At 42.1% G+C, this 16179-nt stretch overlaps 1 protein-coding gene across 1 annotated transcript; it reads left to right on the top strand.

Annotated features, from left to right (window-relative positions):
- The first annotated feature begins 595 nt into the window (after nt 1-595).
- Nucleotides 596-14670, top strand: slc25a44a (solute carrier family 25 member 44a). Its single transcript, XM_039017144.1, has 4 exons — nt 596-793; nt 11094-11787; nt 11951-12078; nt 13398-14670. The coding sequence occupies exons 2-4, from the start codon at nt 11151-11153 to the stop codon at nt 13587-13589; spliced, it is 957 nt and encodes a 318-aa protein (XP_038873072.1). The 5' UTR covers nt 596-793; nt 11094-11150; the 3' UTR covers nt 13590-14670.
- The last annotated feature ends 1509 nt before the right edge of the window (nt 14671-16179 follow it).

Genomic DNA, 16179 nt, shown 5'->3' with positions numbered 1-16179 from the left:
CCTACAGTGCAGTGAATGGAGTACAAAGTGTTCCTCGGCATTTAGACCTCTGTCCCCCATGAAATAACACCACATTTAAATTCTAAAAACCCAAGTGAATAATCCCAACCCCACTTTTACTTCGGCACCTAGAAAAATATGTATTTCATATACAGTGTACTGTGTTTGTGGCATTTATTTGACCTTGGAACATGTTTTAAAACTCACATTTAATGCAAATGTCACTTAAATATGAACAAATATGAATCACTGTTAATATTTTACAGGTTAATGACACTTCTACTGTTACGTCCCTTACAAAAAAAGATTGCAGTTCTGAAAAAGTGCAGTAAATGCAGGCGACTGTGGTATGTTGGATGCAGTAATTGCAGAAAAAGTTATATGGCACTGTAACTGCAGTTTTACTGCAAAATTACTAGAATACAAATGTTATTTTGGATGCAGTATTTGCAGCATACTGCAGTTGTACTGCACTCAAATTACACTGTAATGCAGTAATACTGCAATCTTTTTTTCATAAGCGAGGGAGGGGACTTTTATTTAGAAAAATGTCGTGACCCGGAAGCACGTTTTTTTAGTGTTGCTGACGAGACGTTCGCTCAGGCATCGGTGACCGTACATTTACGAATGGACGGCATGAATTTGATATCAAACCATATTCTAACTAGTCTGAATCCTTTCAACGAATGCTTAATTTTACAAGGCTATTAGAACGTTATACTTATAGTTCAGTTTAGCCATCTGTAGCATAGACATGGAGTCTTGAGCTATGTGAAAATGGCTCTATAACACGGTAAGTCACGTTTCCTTGTTTTGTAAGGTCGATGCACCATGTTTATTCCTACGATGACACATAGCTAAGCTTTTTATCAACAGTTCATGCGATAGGTTTAACCAGCGCGCTCATGGTAAATTGTATTATTCAAATGCGTGTGCGCTGTCTGCAGAAAATATTGTCACAATAGCTAGGTTTCCATACAATTGGGGATCGATTTTCATGCGAAAGTAATAAATCCGCAAAAGAAAATATGCGAATGTTCCCACCAGTGGTGATTCCACCAAACTGACTTGTTGCGGATACAAATCAGTGCGTGATGACGTAGTGCGCACATTTACTTTTTCGCTCAAGTTTTAATGTACCGAGAAAACAAAAAACGAAATTAAAATGTTTCCATCGCATTTTCAACTCTAACAAATTCCCACAATGTCGAATTAACAAATTCTGTCTGCATTTATAAAATTACACCGAAACTTGCTGTTTCCACAGCTGTCTTGATTTTAAAAAATACGGTATGACATTACTCGCATTAAAAACTGGATGGAAACATGGTTATTGAAGCCATTATTTGTATCTAAAACTAACCCATTCCTAGACTCTAACTGCTTAAGTGCCTATTGACGATAGTATCTTATGGTCGAGGGAGTTTTGTTAAGGTTTTGACACTCGTTCTGAATGTTAAAATGCATCGCATGTGGTACAGTTTTGGAAATATAAGTAATGTATCTTTCATATCAACGAGGAGGGGGGGAAAAGTGAAATTACTACCACCTATATAGGGTTATTGTTCCCACACGGCCATATCTCTATGTTACATTGCATGTTTACAGAAGACCTAAGTGGCCGCGTGTACTAATTAGCTATCTAGTATGCTCCGAACACCTGTGTGTAAGCATAACTGGCAGATCTGGCAGGGCTTGCAAACTATCACGGATTGCAAAGGGAAATCCAGCCACGAGCTGCCCATTGACGCATGCCTACCAGACTAGCTAAAAGCCTTCTATGTGTGCTTCGAGGCAAGCAACACTGAACAATGCATGAGAGCACCAGCTGTTCTGGACGACTTTGTGATCATGCTCTCCGTAGCCGATGTAAGACCTTTAAACAGGTTAACATTCACAGGGCATGCGCTGACCAGCTGCCAAGTGTCTTCACTGACATTTTCAACCTCTCCCTGAACCAATCTGTAATGCCTACATGTTTCAAGCAGACCACCATAGTCCCTGTGCCCAAGAAGGCCAAGGTAACCTGTCTATATGACTATTGCCCCGTGGTACTCACATCTGTAGCCATGAAATGCTTTGAAAGGCTTGTCATGGGTCACATCAACACCATCATCCCAGACACGCTGGGCCCACAATTCACATACCGCCCCAACAGATCCACAGATAACGCAATCTCTATTGCACTTCACACTGCCCTTTCCCACCTGGACAAGAGAAACACCCATGTGATAATGCTGTTCATTGACTACAACTCAGCCTTCAACACCATAGTGCCCGCTATGCTAAGGACACTGGGACCGGACACCTCCCTCTGCAACTGCATCTTGGACTTCCTGACGGTCCACCCCCAGGTGGTGAGGGTAGGCAACAACACATCCGCCAAGCTGATTTTCAACACAGGAGCCCCACAGGGGTGCGTGCTTAGTCGAATCCTGTACTCCCTGTTCACCCACTACTGTGTGGCTGCGCACAACTCCAATACCAAGTTTACCAACGACACGACTGGTAGGCATGATCACCAACATCGATGAGATAGCCAATAGGGAGGAGGTCAGAGACCTGGCATTGTGTTGCCAGAACAACAACCTCTCCCTCAATGTCAGCAAGACAAAGGAGCTGATTGTGGACTACAGGAAACGGAGGGCCGAGCTCACCCCATCCACATCAACAGGGCTGTAGTGGAGCAGGTCGAGAGATTGTAATTCCTCTGTGTCCACATCCCTAAGGATCTATCATGGTCCACACATACCAACACAGTTATGACGAGTGCACGGCAATGCCACTTCACCCTCAGGAGGCTGAAAAGATTTGGCATAGGCCCTCAGATCCTCAGAATTCTAAAGCTGCACTATTGAGAGCATCTTGACTGGCTGCATCACCACTTGGTATGGCAACTGCTTGTCATCAACCACCAAAGGCGCTATAGAGGGTAGTGCGTACTGCCCAGTACATCACTAGGGCCGAGATCCCTGTCATCATCCAGGACCTCTATGCCAACCGGTGTCAGAGGGCACTAAAAAGGCACAAAAAATTGTCAGACTCCAGCCTCCCAAGTCATAGACTGTTCTCCATGCTACCGTACGGCTGCTACAGATCTACCTCAATTACATCGACTCAGTTCTGGTACTCCGTGTATATAGCCGAGTTATCGTTACTCATTGTGTGTTTATTATTATGTGTTCTATTCAAACGCAAACAATTCACACAATGAAGTTATGAAACAATGAATGTGCACAAATTGGCGGGATAGAGCGCATTCTGGAGAGAGAAGTGCATCTGGGCGCATGGTCAATCCGACGTCTGCATTGGCAATGCAGCATTTACGGTGATACGACCTCCGCAGAAGTCATGCTTCTTGCGCTTCGCGGAACAGCACAGAGCTGTTGTCAAGGAAGTCAGTTTGTGTTTTCTACCGTCAACCAATCATGTCAATGCGGAGCTATACAGAGCCCTCCGCATTGTTACAAAATTTGGGAGGCGATGCGGTATGGAGCTTGATTTGGTCTCTGCATGCCTCTGGAGGCTTAGCAGTTGCGTCACACCCTCCATATGGAGCCTCTGACCACATTTTTGGATTAAGCATGAATTGCCTTTTAATCTAGGCGTCCGCAATGGGTTAGTTCACTGAGATGGGCGCAAATATATATGTTACTGCTCAAATTAAAACAATCTCGGTTGACCAACAGCCTAACGACCAAACAATCTACCAGTCGACTAATTGGGGTCAGCCCTAATAAGTAGTCACTAATCTGTTAGTTACACATTAATTTAACAAACTAAAATCAAATATTTATCAAGACACATTTCATGCAGTATGCAGGGTTCCCACGGGTCCTTGAAATCCTTGAAAGTTTGTGAATTTGAGAAAAAGTTTTTGAAAATGGACATGGGTCATTGAAAGTGCTTGAATTTATATATTTTGTGCAAGAATATAAATTGAAGTTCTTTTAGTTTATTTTTAAAAATTTAACGTCAGTAATAGGGTGCGTTCCGCTGTCTGCATGTGTGTCTCCCGCTGTCTGTGCATCCTTGTTTCACGCGCCACCTGCCTCGAGAGTGCGACGGTCACATGCGTGCATGAGTGATTGAAGTCGGATGGTGCAGGTTAAACAGCAGCAAGCAAGCGAGAAAGCTAACGTTAAGCGAACCTTCAGCTATGCCTGGAAAATGTAAATTCCAGGACTCGTGCCTCACTAAAGACATTGACAAAGACTGGCTTGTTAAAGATCCGCGGGACATCCATATGGCCCATTACAGAGCCTGCAGCAAGTCAATAAAAGTTCACGCCATGGGCGAAGCAGCTGTGACGAGCCATGCTGCTGGAGCATCACACAGGACGGCACTCTGCAAGTTAAAAGCAGGTAGGTCCTACCACTGGTAACATGTAGAACGGAATACAACAACATACTTAGTTACTAACGTTAATTAGTTAGCTAGATTATTCTGTCTCTTCATGGTTAGGTAAATTAACTTTAACGTTACAGAATTATTCGGTAAAATTAACGTTTGCTATGTTGTTAGCTAACATTATCTTGACGTCTGTCAGTTCTCCCACAGAATCACACCTGTCAATATAGTGCTAGCAAGCAAACGTTAGCTAAGTTGTTAACGTTACGTTAACCAACTTGCGGCAAGCAGAGCTGGACAGTGAACATTTAAAATTAATGACAGTTTGTTAACGTTAGCTGAAATTTTACATTTAGTCCAAGGACGTTCGCTAGAGTTGTTAGTGACAACGTTTCATGACTAATGCTAGCTAACGCCAGCTAGCTAGTCATTCATCAGACTTGGATACACATTTTCTTACAGCTCCCACTCTATTGAACTATGTGGAAAAGTCATCGTCATCTACATCCCACCTAGACAGTCTTCTACAACTATTACCACATTCACCACCACCTCAAGACAGTCCGTCATAACTGGCGCTCCTAAACTTGCTAGCCTATCGGTGGTGCCCAGACACAGCACTCAGGATTCAAATGTCCGGAATGGTGTTTGTGAAGATTGAGCTGATTTGTTGGTTTCTACACATTCCTCAGTTCCTGTTTTCTTGTTATTCAGCATTTTTCCTACACATTCCTCAGTTCCTGTCTTCTTGTTATTCAGCATTTTTCCATCTTGTCTCAACCTTGTGGTTTGCACAGTCGACACCCTAGATTAACAACAGCTTTTCTGCAGTCACGCTATGTTTTGTGATTAACATGTCCTTTTTCTATAAGGCATATATTTATGTTAAAAGAGAACAAAACCATCCTTCACTGTTTATGGGATGTTTATGGGATGAGGAAAGTTGTGACGAGATTTTAAGATTCTAAATTTATGGGACATGCGACTGTGTTGGACCTTAAAGCGGTATATGAGAAGAGCACCAAAGATCTACCAAAGAAAAACATGGTTCAGATCTCCATGGATGGACCAAATGTAAATTGGTCATTTTACTCAAAGGTTGAGAAGCCCTCACTCTTATTGCCAAGTCCTATAGCCTGAGAAAGGGTGCTAAAGATAACAGCATAAATAGCTGAAATAGAAACACTACCTGAAAAGCAAATGAAGGGGCATAGCAGCAAAAAGCAAGGGTTGGGCACTGTTTTAACAGTTTAAGAAAGGGCAAAACACTACTCAATGAGCAAGTGCTAAAAAAAAAAAAAAAAAAACAAATTAACCAAAAAGGCCAACAACCCCAGAACACAATGGTTGGGGAAATGTTTTATTTACTTTTATCCAATTCATTTATCTAATCTTTTGTTGCAAAATATTTTATTTATGGTCATGTGTTTTTGTTTATCTATTAATTTGGTCATGGTCATGTTGATGGGAAAAAAGGTTGTGTTTTTACTCTGCGACGTGTTTTGTGTTGTGAAGCTGGTGCTAATGAAATAAACGAGGAGTTACTTAGCTCTTCAACTTGTAAATAAGTCTTTGTCTTTATCGCTCCACTTACACAATATATTGTTTTGCTGTGCTGTGTTAGAGAAGGCAAGAGACCACGTAGTCTGCCATCACTGTTCACACATTAAAGCCTCTCTCTTTTTAATTGTTGTCTGTGAGCTTCTGTAAAGCCTGCTAGTTCTCATTATAAAAATTAGCATTGTTGTAACAGTAATTAACCTTGATCCATGTCTCAAACTATGCCATGTTGGGTCCTTGAATTTGAGGGAATTGGGCCTGGAAAGTCCTTGAATTTGATGTTTAAGAAGGTGTGGGAACCCTGAGTCTGTTTATAAACTAGATTTGCGTAGGTATTCCTCAAGTACAACTGAGTTATATTACTATAATTGAATGAGAGGTTCAACAGACCATGTTTGTCACAGACTATGATGGATCCTTTGTCATTTCAGCAAGCCATGACACCCATCATCTGAGATGATTTGCACAAAAAGGGCTTTGCACAGGCAAGGATATTGCTGCCAGTAAGATTGCACCTAAATCAACCATTTATCGGATCATCAAGAACTTCAAGGAGAGCGGTTGAATTGTTGTTGTTGTGAAGAAGGCTTCAGGGTGCCCAAGAAAGTCCAGCAAGCACCAGGACTGTCTCCTAAAGTTGATTCAGCTGCGGGATCGGGGCACCACCAGTACAGAGCTTGCTCAGGAATGGCAGCAGGCAGGTGTGAGTGCATCTGCACGCACAGTGAAGCAAATACTTTTGGAGGATGGCCTGGTGTCGAAGGGCAGCAAAGAAGCCACTTCTCTCCAGAAAAAACATCAGGGACAGACTGATATTCTGAAAAAGGTACTGCTGAGGACTGAGGTAAAGTCATTTTCTCTGATGAATCCCCTTTCCGATTGTTTGGGGCATCTGGAAAAAAGCTTGTCCGGAGAAGACAAGGTGAGCGCTACCATCAGGCCTGTGTCATGCCAACAGTAAAGCATCCTGAGACCATTCATGTGTGGGGTTGCTTCTCAGCCAAGGGAGTGGGCTCACTCCCAATTTTGCCTAAGAACACAGCCAACACATCCTCCAAGAGCAACTTCTCCCAACCATCCAGGAACAGTTTGGTGATGAACAATGCCATTTCCAGCATGATGGAGCACCTTGCCATAAGGCAAAAGTGATAACTAAGTGGCTCGGGGAACTAAACATCAATATTTTGGGTCCATGGCCAGGAAACTCCCCAGACCTTAATCCCATTGAGAACTTGTGGTCAATTCTCAAGAGGCAGGTGGACAAACAAAACCCCACAAATTCTGACAAACTACGAGCATTAATTATGCAAGAATGGGCTGCCATCAGTCAGGATGTGGCCCAGAAGTTCATTGACAGCATGCCAGGGCGGATTGCAGAGGTCTTGGAAAAGAAGGGTCAACACTGCAAATATTGACTCTTTGCATCAACTTCATGTAATTGTCAATAAAAGCCTTTGACACTTATGAAATGCTTGTAATTATACTTCAGTATTCCATAGTAACATCTGACAAAAATATCTAAAGACAGAAGCAGCAAACTTTGGAAATTAATATTTGTGTCATTCTCAAAACTTTTGGCCACGACTGTACATAACCGCTTCACGATGTGATTTGCGAGACGCACATTCTACATGATGTGAGCAAGCTAGGTAGGCTACAACGGACAAAAAGTTCAACGCAACTCGCCTGGGTACAATATTGCGTTTCACTCATGCTTTATAGACCTAACTAGACCTAGCGTATCAGGGTACCCAAACATAAGATACAGGATCAGATACAGTGGGGCAAAAAAGTATTTAGTCAGCCACCAATAGTGCAAGTTCTCCCACTTAAAAAGATGAGAGAGGCCTGTAATTTTCATCATAGGTACACTTCAACTATGACAGACAAAATGAGGGGGAAAAAAATCCAGAAAATCACATTGTAAGATTTTTAATGAATTTATTTGCAAATTATGGTGGAAAATAAGTATTTGGTCACCTACAAACAAGCAAGATTTCTGGCTCTCACAGACCTGTAACTTCTTCTTTAAGAGGCTCCTCTGTCCTCCACTCATTACCTGTATTAATGGCACCTGTTTGAACTTGTTATCAGTATAAAAGACACCTGTCCACAACCTCAAACAGTCACACTCCAAACTCCACTATGGCCAAGACCAAAGAGCTGTCAAAGGACACCAGAAACAAAATTGTAGACCTGCACCAGGCTGGGAAGAATGAATCTGCAATAGGTAAGCAGCTTGGTTTGAAGAAATCAACTGTGGGAGCAATTATTAGGAAATGGAAGACATACAAGACCACTGATAATCTCCCTCGATCTGGGGCTCCACGCAAGATCTCACCCCGTGGGGTCAAAATGATCACAAGAACGGTGAGCAAAAATCCCAGAACCACACAGGGGGACCTAGTGAATGACCTGCAGAGAGCTGGGACCAAAGTAACAAAGCCTACCATCAGTAACACACTACGCCGCCAGGGACTCAAATCCTGCAGTGCCAGACATGTCCCCCTGCTTAAGCCAGTACATGCCCAGGCCCGTCTGAAGTTTGCTAGAGAGCATTTGGATGATCCAGAAGAAGATTGGGAGAATGTCATATGATCAGATGAAACCAAAATAGAACTTTTTTGGTAAAAACTCAACTCGTTGTGTTTGGAGGACAAAGAATGCTGAGTTGCATCCAAAGAACACCATACCTACTGTGAAGCATGGGGGTGGAAACATCATGCTTTGGGGCTGTCTGCAAAGGGACCAGGACGACTGATAAAGGAAAGAATGAATGGGGCCATGTATCGTGAGATTTTGAGTGAAAACCTCCTTCCATCAGCAAGGGCATTGAAGATGAAACGTGTCTGGGTCTTTCAGCATGACAATGATCCCAAACACACCGCCCGGGCAACGAAGGAGTGGCTTCGTAAGAAGCATTTCAAGGTCCTGGAGTGGCCTAGCCAGTCTCCAGATCTCAACCCCATAGAAAATCTCTGGAGGGAGTTGAAAGTCCGTGTTGCCCAGCAACAGCCCCAAAACATCACTGCTCTAGAGGAGATCTGCATGGAGGAATGGGCCAAAATACCAGCAACAGTGTGTGAAAAGACTTACAGAAAACGTTTGACCTCTGTCATTGCCAACAAAGGGTATATAACAAAGTATTGAGATAAACTTTTGTTATTGACCAAATACTTATTTTCCACCATAATTTGCAAATAAATTCATTAAAAATCCTACAATGTGATTTTCTGGATTTTTTTTCTTCTCATTTTATCTGTCATAGTTGAAGTGTACCTATGATGAAAATTACAGGCCTCTCTCATCTTTTTAAGTGGGAGAACTTGCACAATTGGTGGTTGACTAAATACTTTTTTGCCCCACTGTATGTGAATGAGCTCTAAGCAATTTTACGTTGGCAAACTACATGTTTTGCAGAATGATAACAATAGCGAAGCTCAAAACAACCTGAAAGTAGCTAGTTGTTTACACTATACTGAAACACACACTTGCGAAGCTGGCTAGGTAGCAAGCAAACTTTTATCTAACATAAGCAAAATAACAACAGACTTTAGTGTTCCCCCTTTCATCGGTGATGCTACTTTATTAGCTAGCTAGCTTTATAGCATATCATCTCTCAGAAAGTATCGCTTGTGTTCAACAAAATGGATTATAACGTTGAGGATAAAGTTGGGTATGGCACAATTTCATGTGTACTACATCTAAAGATCTGGTTCACGATACTGAGAGCTTTGCCATTTGTAAAAGGACGTATTTGGGTGTTGGAGCCTTTGTTCATGTTTTTTGGATGGCCTTGAACTCCAGAATGAGGCTCAGAAAGCCTGAGTAAGTTTATCAAAAACAAGTGAAATTGCAAAAACAACTGTCTGGAACCTTCTATAACATGCCATTTACATTAACAAATGCAGATTAGAGTCCTAAATAGGGAAATTCTCATCTTAATGGAGCAGATGGGGCTTGTTTTTGGAGTACAACGTGTGTCCTTTTGGCCAAGAAAATGACCTTGCTCCACAGCATCAGCAATTCCAATCCAGTACTCAGAGTAGCAAACTAGAATTCAAGAACTCTGCCAGAAACCCACAGCTTCCATCACTTTGTACGACTCCCCAAAAGCCTCATGGATGCAAAGAGTCTTCAAATACACAGATTATGCTATTAAGTTTGACTTTGACCATGGGAAACCCATTGATGAGCATACAAGGGTGAATATGCGTGTATCTGATATTCTAGTTTTGCTGCTATGATGATAACTGGATTGGAATTGCCGATTCTGTGGATGATGAAAACATGGACGTAAATGTGAAATTCATGCATCCAAGTTATCCAGCAAGATCATTTTCTTGGTCAAACGGAGAGCACATATGCTTGTTTTTGGTGCATAACATCTGCACCATTTAAGGAACAAGCCACTGCAACTGGTTGCCAATGTCAATTTGGATGTAGCGACCTCACTGCAATTGATGCACTGAACAAGGAGAATGAAATGAGGAATGAGTAGTCCTCAAGGCAATTTTTTGGTTTTATATGCTTTTTATTTTATGTATGTTCTAACTTAAACACTCAATTTACGTTTATAAATCATCATTTGAAGGTTCAGTCTTAAATTAACATTGAGGGTGTGGGGGACATTCAACAGCACCATCTTGTGATCAGAACCTGGTAATATGCTGTTGTATGATGGTACATAAACTCAACAATTTCAATGACTAATTTCTCTGAACAGGGGAAGATGGCCATCACCAAATTCACTGATAATACATTACATGGTATGAAGAAAGAAACAATACTCCTAGTCGCAGCTTCATAGTACTCGTCAGACAGAACTGATGCTGTATACTTGCCGTTGGGGTGGGCTTGGTTTGGGGGGGGTCTGTGGTTGGCTTTTGACAATTTATTTGGGTTCCTCAAGTAATCATTGATAATATGAGGTCTGGTTCAAATCCGATGTTGGTTGGATTCTATCAATTGAAATGGCCAATTTTGGTGCAATCAATTAGCTTAATTTCTCAGAGTGTCTTTAAATAAACAAATAATGTTGCAGGAATGCTTATTAAATCTGTTTCTAACAAACTATTTTAAAACAATCTGAGATGGTGCGTGATAATCTTATTTTTGTGCTTTTTGAGGCAGAACGACCCATGTTGTCTACCTGCCTCAATGTCCTTCTCTTGGTCCATCAGGTGTTGTGGAGGGCGCGCGGTCCATTCAACAAGGAGCTGTGGACACCAGCAGGCAGGATGGAGGAGAAGAAACGCAACATCCGGATCATTGAATGGGAGGACCTGGACAAGAAAAAGTTCTACTCCCTGGGTGTGTTCATGACCATGACCACCAGGGCCACAGTCTACCCGTTCACCCTCATCCGCACCCGGCTGCAGGTGCAGAAGGGCAAGTCCCTCTACACAGGCACCTTTGACGCCTTCTACAAGATCCTGAAGGCGGAGGGCCCGCGAGGCCTCTACCGAGGCTTTATGGTTAACACCTTCACCTTGATCTCAGGCCAGGCCTACATCACCACCTACGAACTGGTAAGGAAGTACGTGTCCCAATATTCCAGCAATAACACAGTGAAGTCTCTGTGGGCAGGGGGAGCGGCGTCCCTGGTGGCCCAGACCATCACTGTGCCCATAGATATGGTCTCTCAGCAGCTCATGATGCAAGGCCAGGTGGGACACCTGAGCCGCTTCAAGGTCAAACCCAAAGTAATGATGGCGACATCCAAGAGCAAAGTGACTTTCGGACAAACCAGGGACATTGTGGTGCAGATATGCGCCGCAGACGGTTTCCGGGGATTTTACCGGGGATACGTGGCATCCCTCCTCACCTACATCCCCAATAGCGCGGTGTGGTGGCCTTTTTATCATTTTTATGCAGGTAGGCGACTCTTACCTGCCATAGCAGGCAGATACTAAGCAAGCAGTACTAGATTTTAGCTAGATTTTCTATGATATTACATGACATGGGCAATTCTAAAGCTGCTTGAAATGCAACTGAAATGTTTTTGCGCCTTACATTTTCACTATGTTTATGTTTACAGAGAACCTTTCCAAACTAGCCCCCAGTGATTGTCCTCACCTGCTTCTGCAGGCTATCGCTGGGCCAATGGCAGCAGCCACAGCCTCCACCATCACCAATCCCATGGATGTTGTGCGGGCCAGAGTGCAGGTAAAACCACAAGTATATTGCTTTGTCTGTAAACAATCCTTGTTATGGTTTAACTGAATGAAGAGTGACACATTCATAGTCAGTGTTATTGTCTTAGTTAATCCTTTTTGTAATCACTGGTGACATGGTTTGCAAACCATTTCAAATTTACCATACCAGATCCTCTTATTGGATATACAGTGCATTTGGAAAGTATTCAGACCCTTTCTCCACATTTTGTCACTTTACAGCCTTATTCTAAAATATATCTTTTTTTTTATACAATCTACACACAATATCCCATAATGACAAAGCGAAAACAGGTTTATAGAATATTTGGCACATTTATAAAAAATTAAAAACAGATGCCTTATTTACTTAAGTATTCAGACCCTTTGCTATGATAGTTGAAATTGGTGCATCCTGTTTGCATTGATCATCCTTGAGATGTTTCTATAACTTGATTGGACAAATTCAATTGATTGGAAAGGCACACACCTGTCTAGAGATCCTTGATGAAAACCTGCTCCAGAGCGCTCAGAACCTCAGACTGGGGCGAAGGTTCACCTTCCAACAGGACAACGACCCTAAGCACACAGCCAAGACAACGCAGGAGTGCCTTCTGGACAAGTCTCTGTATGTCCTTGAGTGGCCCGGACTTGAACCGGATCGAACATCTCTGGAAAGATATGAAAATAGCTGTGCAGCGACGCTCCCCATCCAACCTGACAGAGCTTGAAAGGATCTGCAGAGAGGAATGGGAGAAACTCCCCAAATATGTGCCAAGCTTGTAGCGTCATACCCAAGAAGACTCGAGGCTGTAATCACTGCCAAAGGTGTTTCAACTGAGTAAATGGTCTGAATACTTATGTAAATGTGACATTTTAAATTTTTAATACATTTGCAAACATTTCCAAAAGCCAGTTTCTGCTTTGTCATAAAGGGGGATTGTGTGTAGATTTGTTTTTTTATCAATGTAATACATTTTACAATAAGGCAACAAAATGTGGAAAAAGTCAAGAGGTGTGAATACTTTCCGAATGCACTGGATTTTGGGGGTATATACTGTTCAAGGCACTTATGAGTTCAATTCATTATATTTTACAAAGCAGGTTCAAGGGGTTTTCAGGGGATATTTCAACGTTCATAAGAATGATTTGCCTAGCTTAAATACATAGCCAGAAAAATTCCCATGTTCACCAAGAAACAACTGAGTAGGCGTTTGTCAAGACTCTAAAGGGACTCCTCATTTGTCTTTCTACCTCGATCCATCTATTTCTCTATGAACTCTAAAGGTATTTTTTTGGGTGATATGAACCTTTCTCACTGTGGCTCCTAAGGTGGAGGGCAGGTCATCGGTCATTGCAACCTTCAAGCAGCTGCTGGCAGAGGAAGGACCTTGGGGGATGACTAAAGGGTTGTCTGCCCGCATCATCTCCTCCACCCCCACGGCCGTGGTCATCGTGGTGGGCTACGAGACCCTCAAGAGACTGAGCCTGCGGCCTGAGCTGGTCAACTCTAGACACTGGTAAATACCAGAGGGACAACCAGGGACAGACCCGGGCTAGACTGGGCCAGGTAGCCAGGGACACTGTCAAACACAGACAAAACATGGCTACCTGGTCCCCCATATTGCCGATTCGGGTTGCCTTTGAAAAACTGTTGCCTTTTTTATGTTTTAATGTGAGGTTGGTGGATTTTATCATGATGTTTGGGCAGAGGAATTATGATTCATACCTTTTTGTTTTCAGGGAGTACAACTGTAGATATTGGAACTTGTCAATTAGAGGTATGGAGAAAAATGTGTGTTGCAAATGAAAGTGTAATAAGGAGAGTCATTTAATTTACTAATTATAAGGCTTGGTAAATTTGACACTGGGTTAAACTGGTTTTCAAAAAAGACTCACAAATCCTCTGTTGCCCTTAAAGAATGGTGTTTGTTAACTTTAAATGGTACATGTTTGTCAGCTTTGTATTGTTCATGTATTCACCCAATGGTTGCGTTTCACTGGCAAAGGTAATGTAGACAACCCTGCTGAGAGCCTGTCGACAGGGCAGGTTATTACATTCAAGTTCTCTTCCTATGGTGAGAAAGGACCAGGGCTATGTTGAATAAGAGCAGAACTGCTCTATAGTACCCTTTTTCACAGAATATGATTTGTGTAAAGCAAGTTATTCAAAATAGGCTTGGGAAACACTATGGCATGGTAAAATTGCTGGTGCCTCAACACATCTCAATTTAAAAACAGAGCTACCTACTCCTGCCCTCAATGCTTGTGGACTGTTGGGAATAGTACACTATATGGGAATAGTACACGATATACAAAAGTATGTGGACACCCTTTCAAATTAGTGGATTTGGCTAGTTCAGCTCCACCAGTTGCATACAATTGAGCACACAGCCATGCAATCTCCATAGACAAACATTGGCAGTAGAATTGCCTTACTGAAGAGTGCCATGTTGAAAGTCATTGAGCTGTCATAAGATGCCCCCTCAAATGTCTACCCTGCTTAACTGTAAGTGCTGTTATTGTGAGGTGGAAACATCTAGGAGCAACAACAGCTCAGCCGCAAAGTGGTAAGCCATACAAACTCACAGAATGGGACCGCTGAAGTGCGTAGGGTGTAAAAATAATCTGTCCTCGGCTGCAACACACTACCAAGTTCCAAACTGCCTCTGGAAGCAACAAAATAACAGTCTGGAGCTTCATGAAATGGACACCCTAAGATCACCATGCGCAATGCCAAGCGTCAGCTGGAGTGATGTAAACGCTTGCCGCCATTGGACTCTGGAGCAGTGGAAACACTTCACCATCTGGCAGTCCGACGGATGAGTCTGGGTTTGGCGGATGCCAGGAGAATGCTACTTGCCTGAATGCATAGTGCCAACTGTAAAGTTTGGTGGAGTCCCCGCAGCAATGTTCCAACATCTAGTGCAAAGCCTTCGCAGAGTGGAGGCCGTTACAGCAGGAAAGGGGGGTACAAACTCCATATGAATGCCCATGATTTTGGAATGAGATGTTCGACAAGCAGGTGTCCACATACTTTTGATCATGGTGAGGCAGCCATTTTAGGAGTCCATTGTCCTGAAACATGCCACAATAAAATGCTCTATGAAGTGTTTCTTGGCTAAAATTAGATTTAGCAATTTAATTAATGGTTTCTATATGTACTACATACATTTCATGGAGTATATGCTATAGTGAATATGGTTGTGTTATGAATATTTCAACTTTTTTTCTGTAAGTTGTAGACTGAACTGTTGCACTTCATTGATTTTAGTTCATGAAATTAACATTGTTTGTAAGCATTCACGCATTATGAATTTGCCCATCTGCTCATACCTTCCTCAAATATGAGTGGCGATATTTGGCACCATGCTCAGTTGTGAAGTATACCCATGTTAACTGGATAGGGTGTTCTGATTTCTTCAATGAGATAGCAACAATTTCAGGTCACAACTGTGTTTTGGATAAAGTAAATAGATGTAAGTTATTTTAACTTGATGGAAAATGTCAAATACTGTCACAGCACACCCAGCCTTTAAGTTTCTCCTAATGCTTAGCAAAAAATCATAACTCATGAATTTGAATTGCAAGGTCATTGACAGTTTGTACAATAAATTGGACATCACACTTTCAGGAACAGGCCTACTTGTGTAACAACCCTACAGTGTGCCTGAAGCTGATTTGATCCTCAATGTTACACCAATTGCCATTAACCCCTAGATTTGTCATCGCTGCCACTCCTAAAAATGTTATTCTTAAAATAAACATTTGTGATGGTAACGTTTGTGTAAAATTAAATGACTAAAATCAGATAGTATGTAGAAAAGATAATGGACATATTGTAAAATAAGATCTTTGAGAACTAAATCACCAAAATAAAGAGCGTAAGGGAGAATCAAATTACAAACGTCATGGTATGGAGCCCCCATTGACTCAAACATAAAATCAATCAGATAACATAACACTGCATAAGCTATGACAATGTGTAAAATTGCAGGAAATTAACTTACGTTTTGTCTGCACCCTAAACTTTCAGCCTGCGACCGTGCCAAATTGCCACCTAACACCAATTTTTTTCTTCTAGTAAAAACCTTGTAGTGCCAACGTATATTAG

This window comes from Salvelinus namaycush, chromosome 21 (assembly GCF_016432855.1).
Source record: "Salvelinus namaycush isolate Seneca chromosome 21, SaNama_1.0, whole genome shotgun sequence".
NCBI lineage: Eukaryota > Metazoa > Chordata > Actinopteri > Salmoniformes > Salmonidae > Salvelinus > Salvelinus namaycush.
The sequence above is the reverse complement of the archived record's forward strand: the minus strand, read 5'-3'. Positions and strand labels throughout refer to the sequence as shown.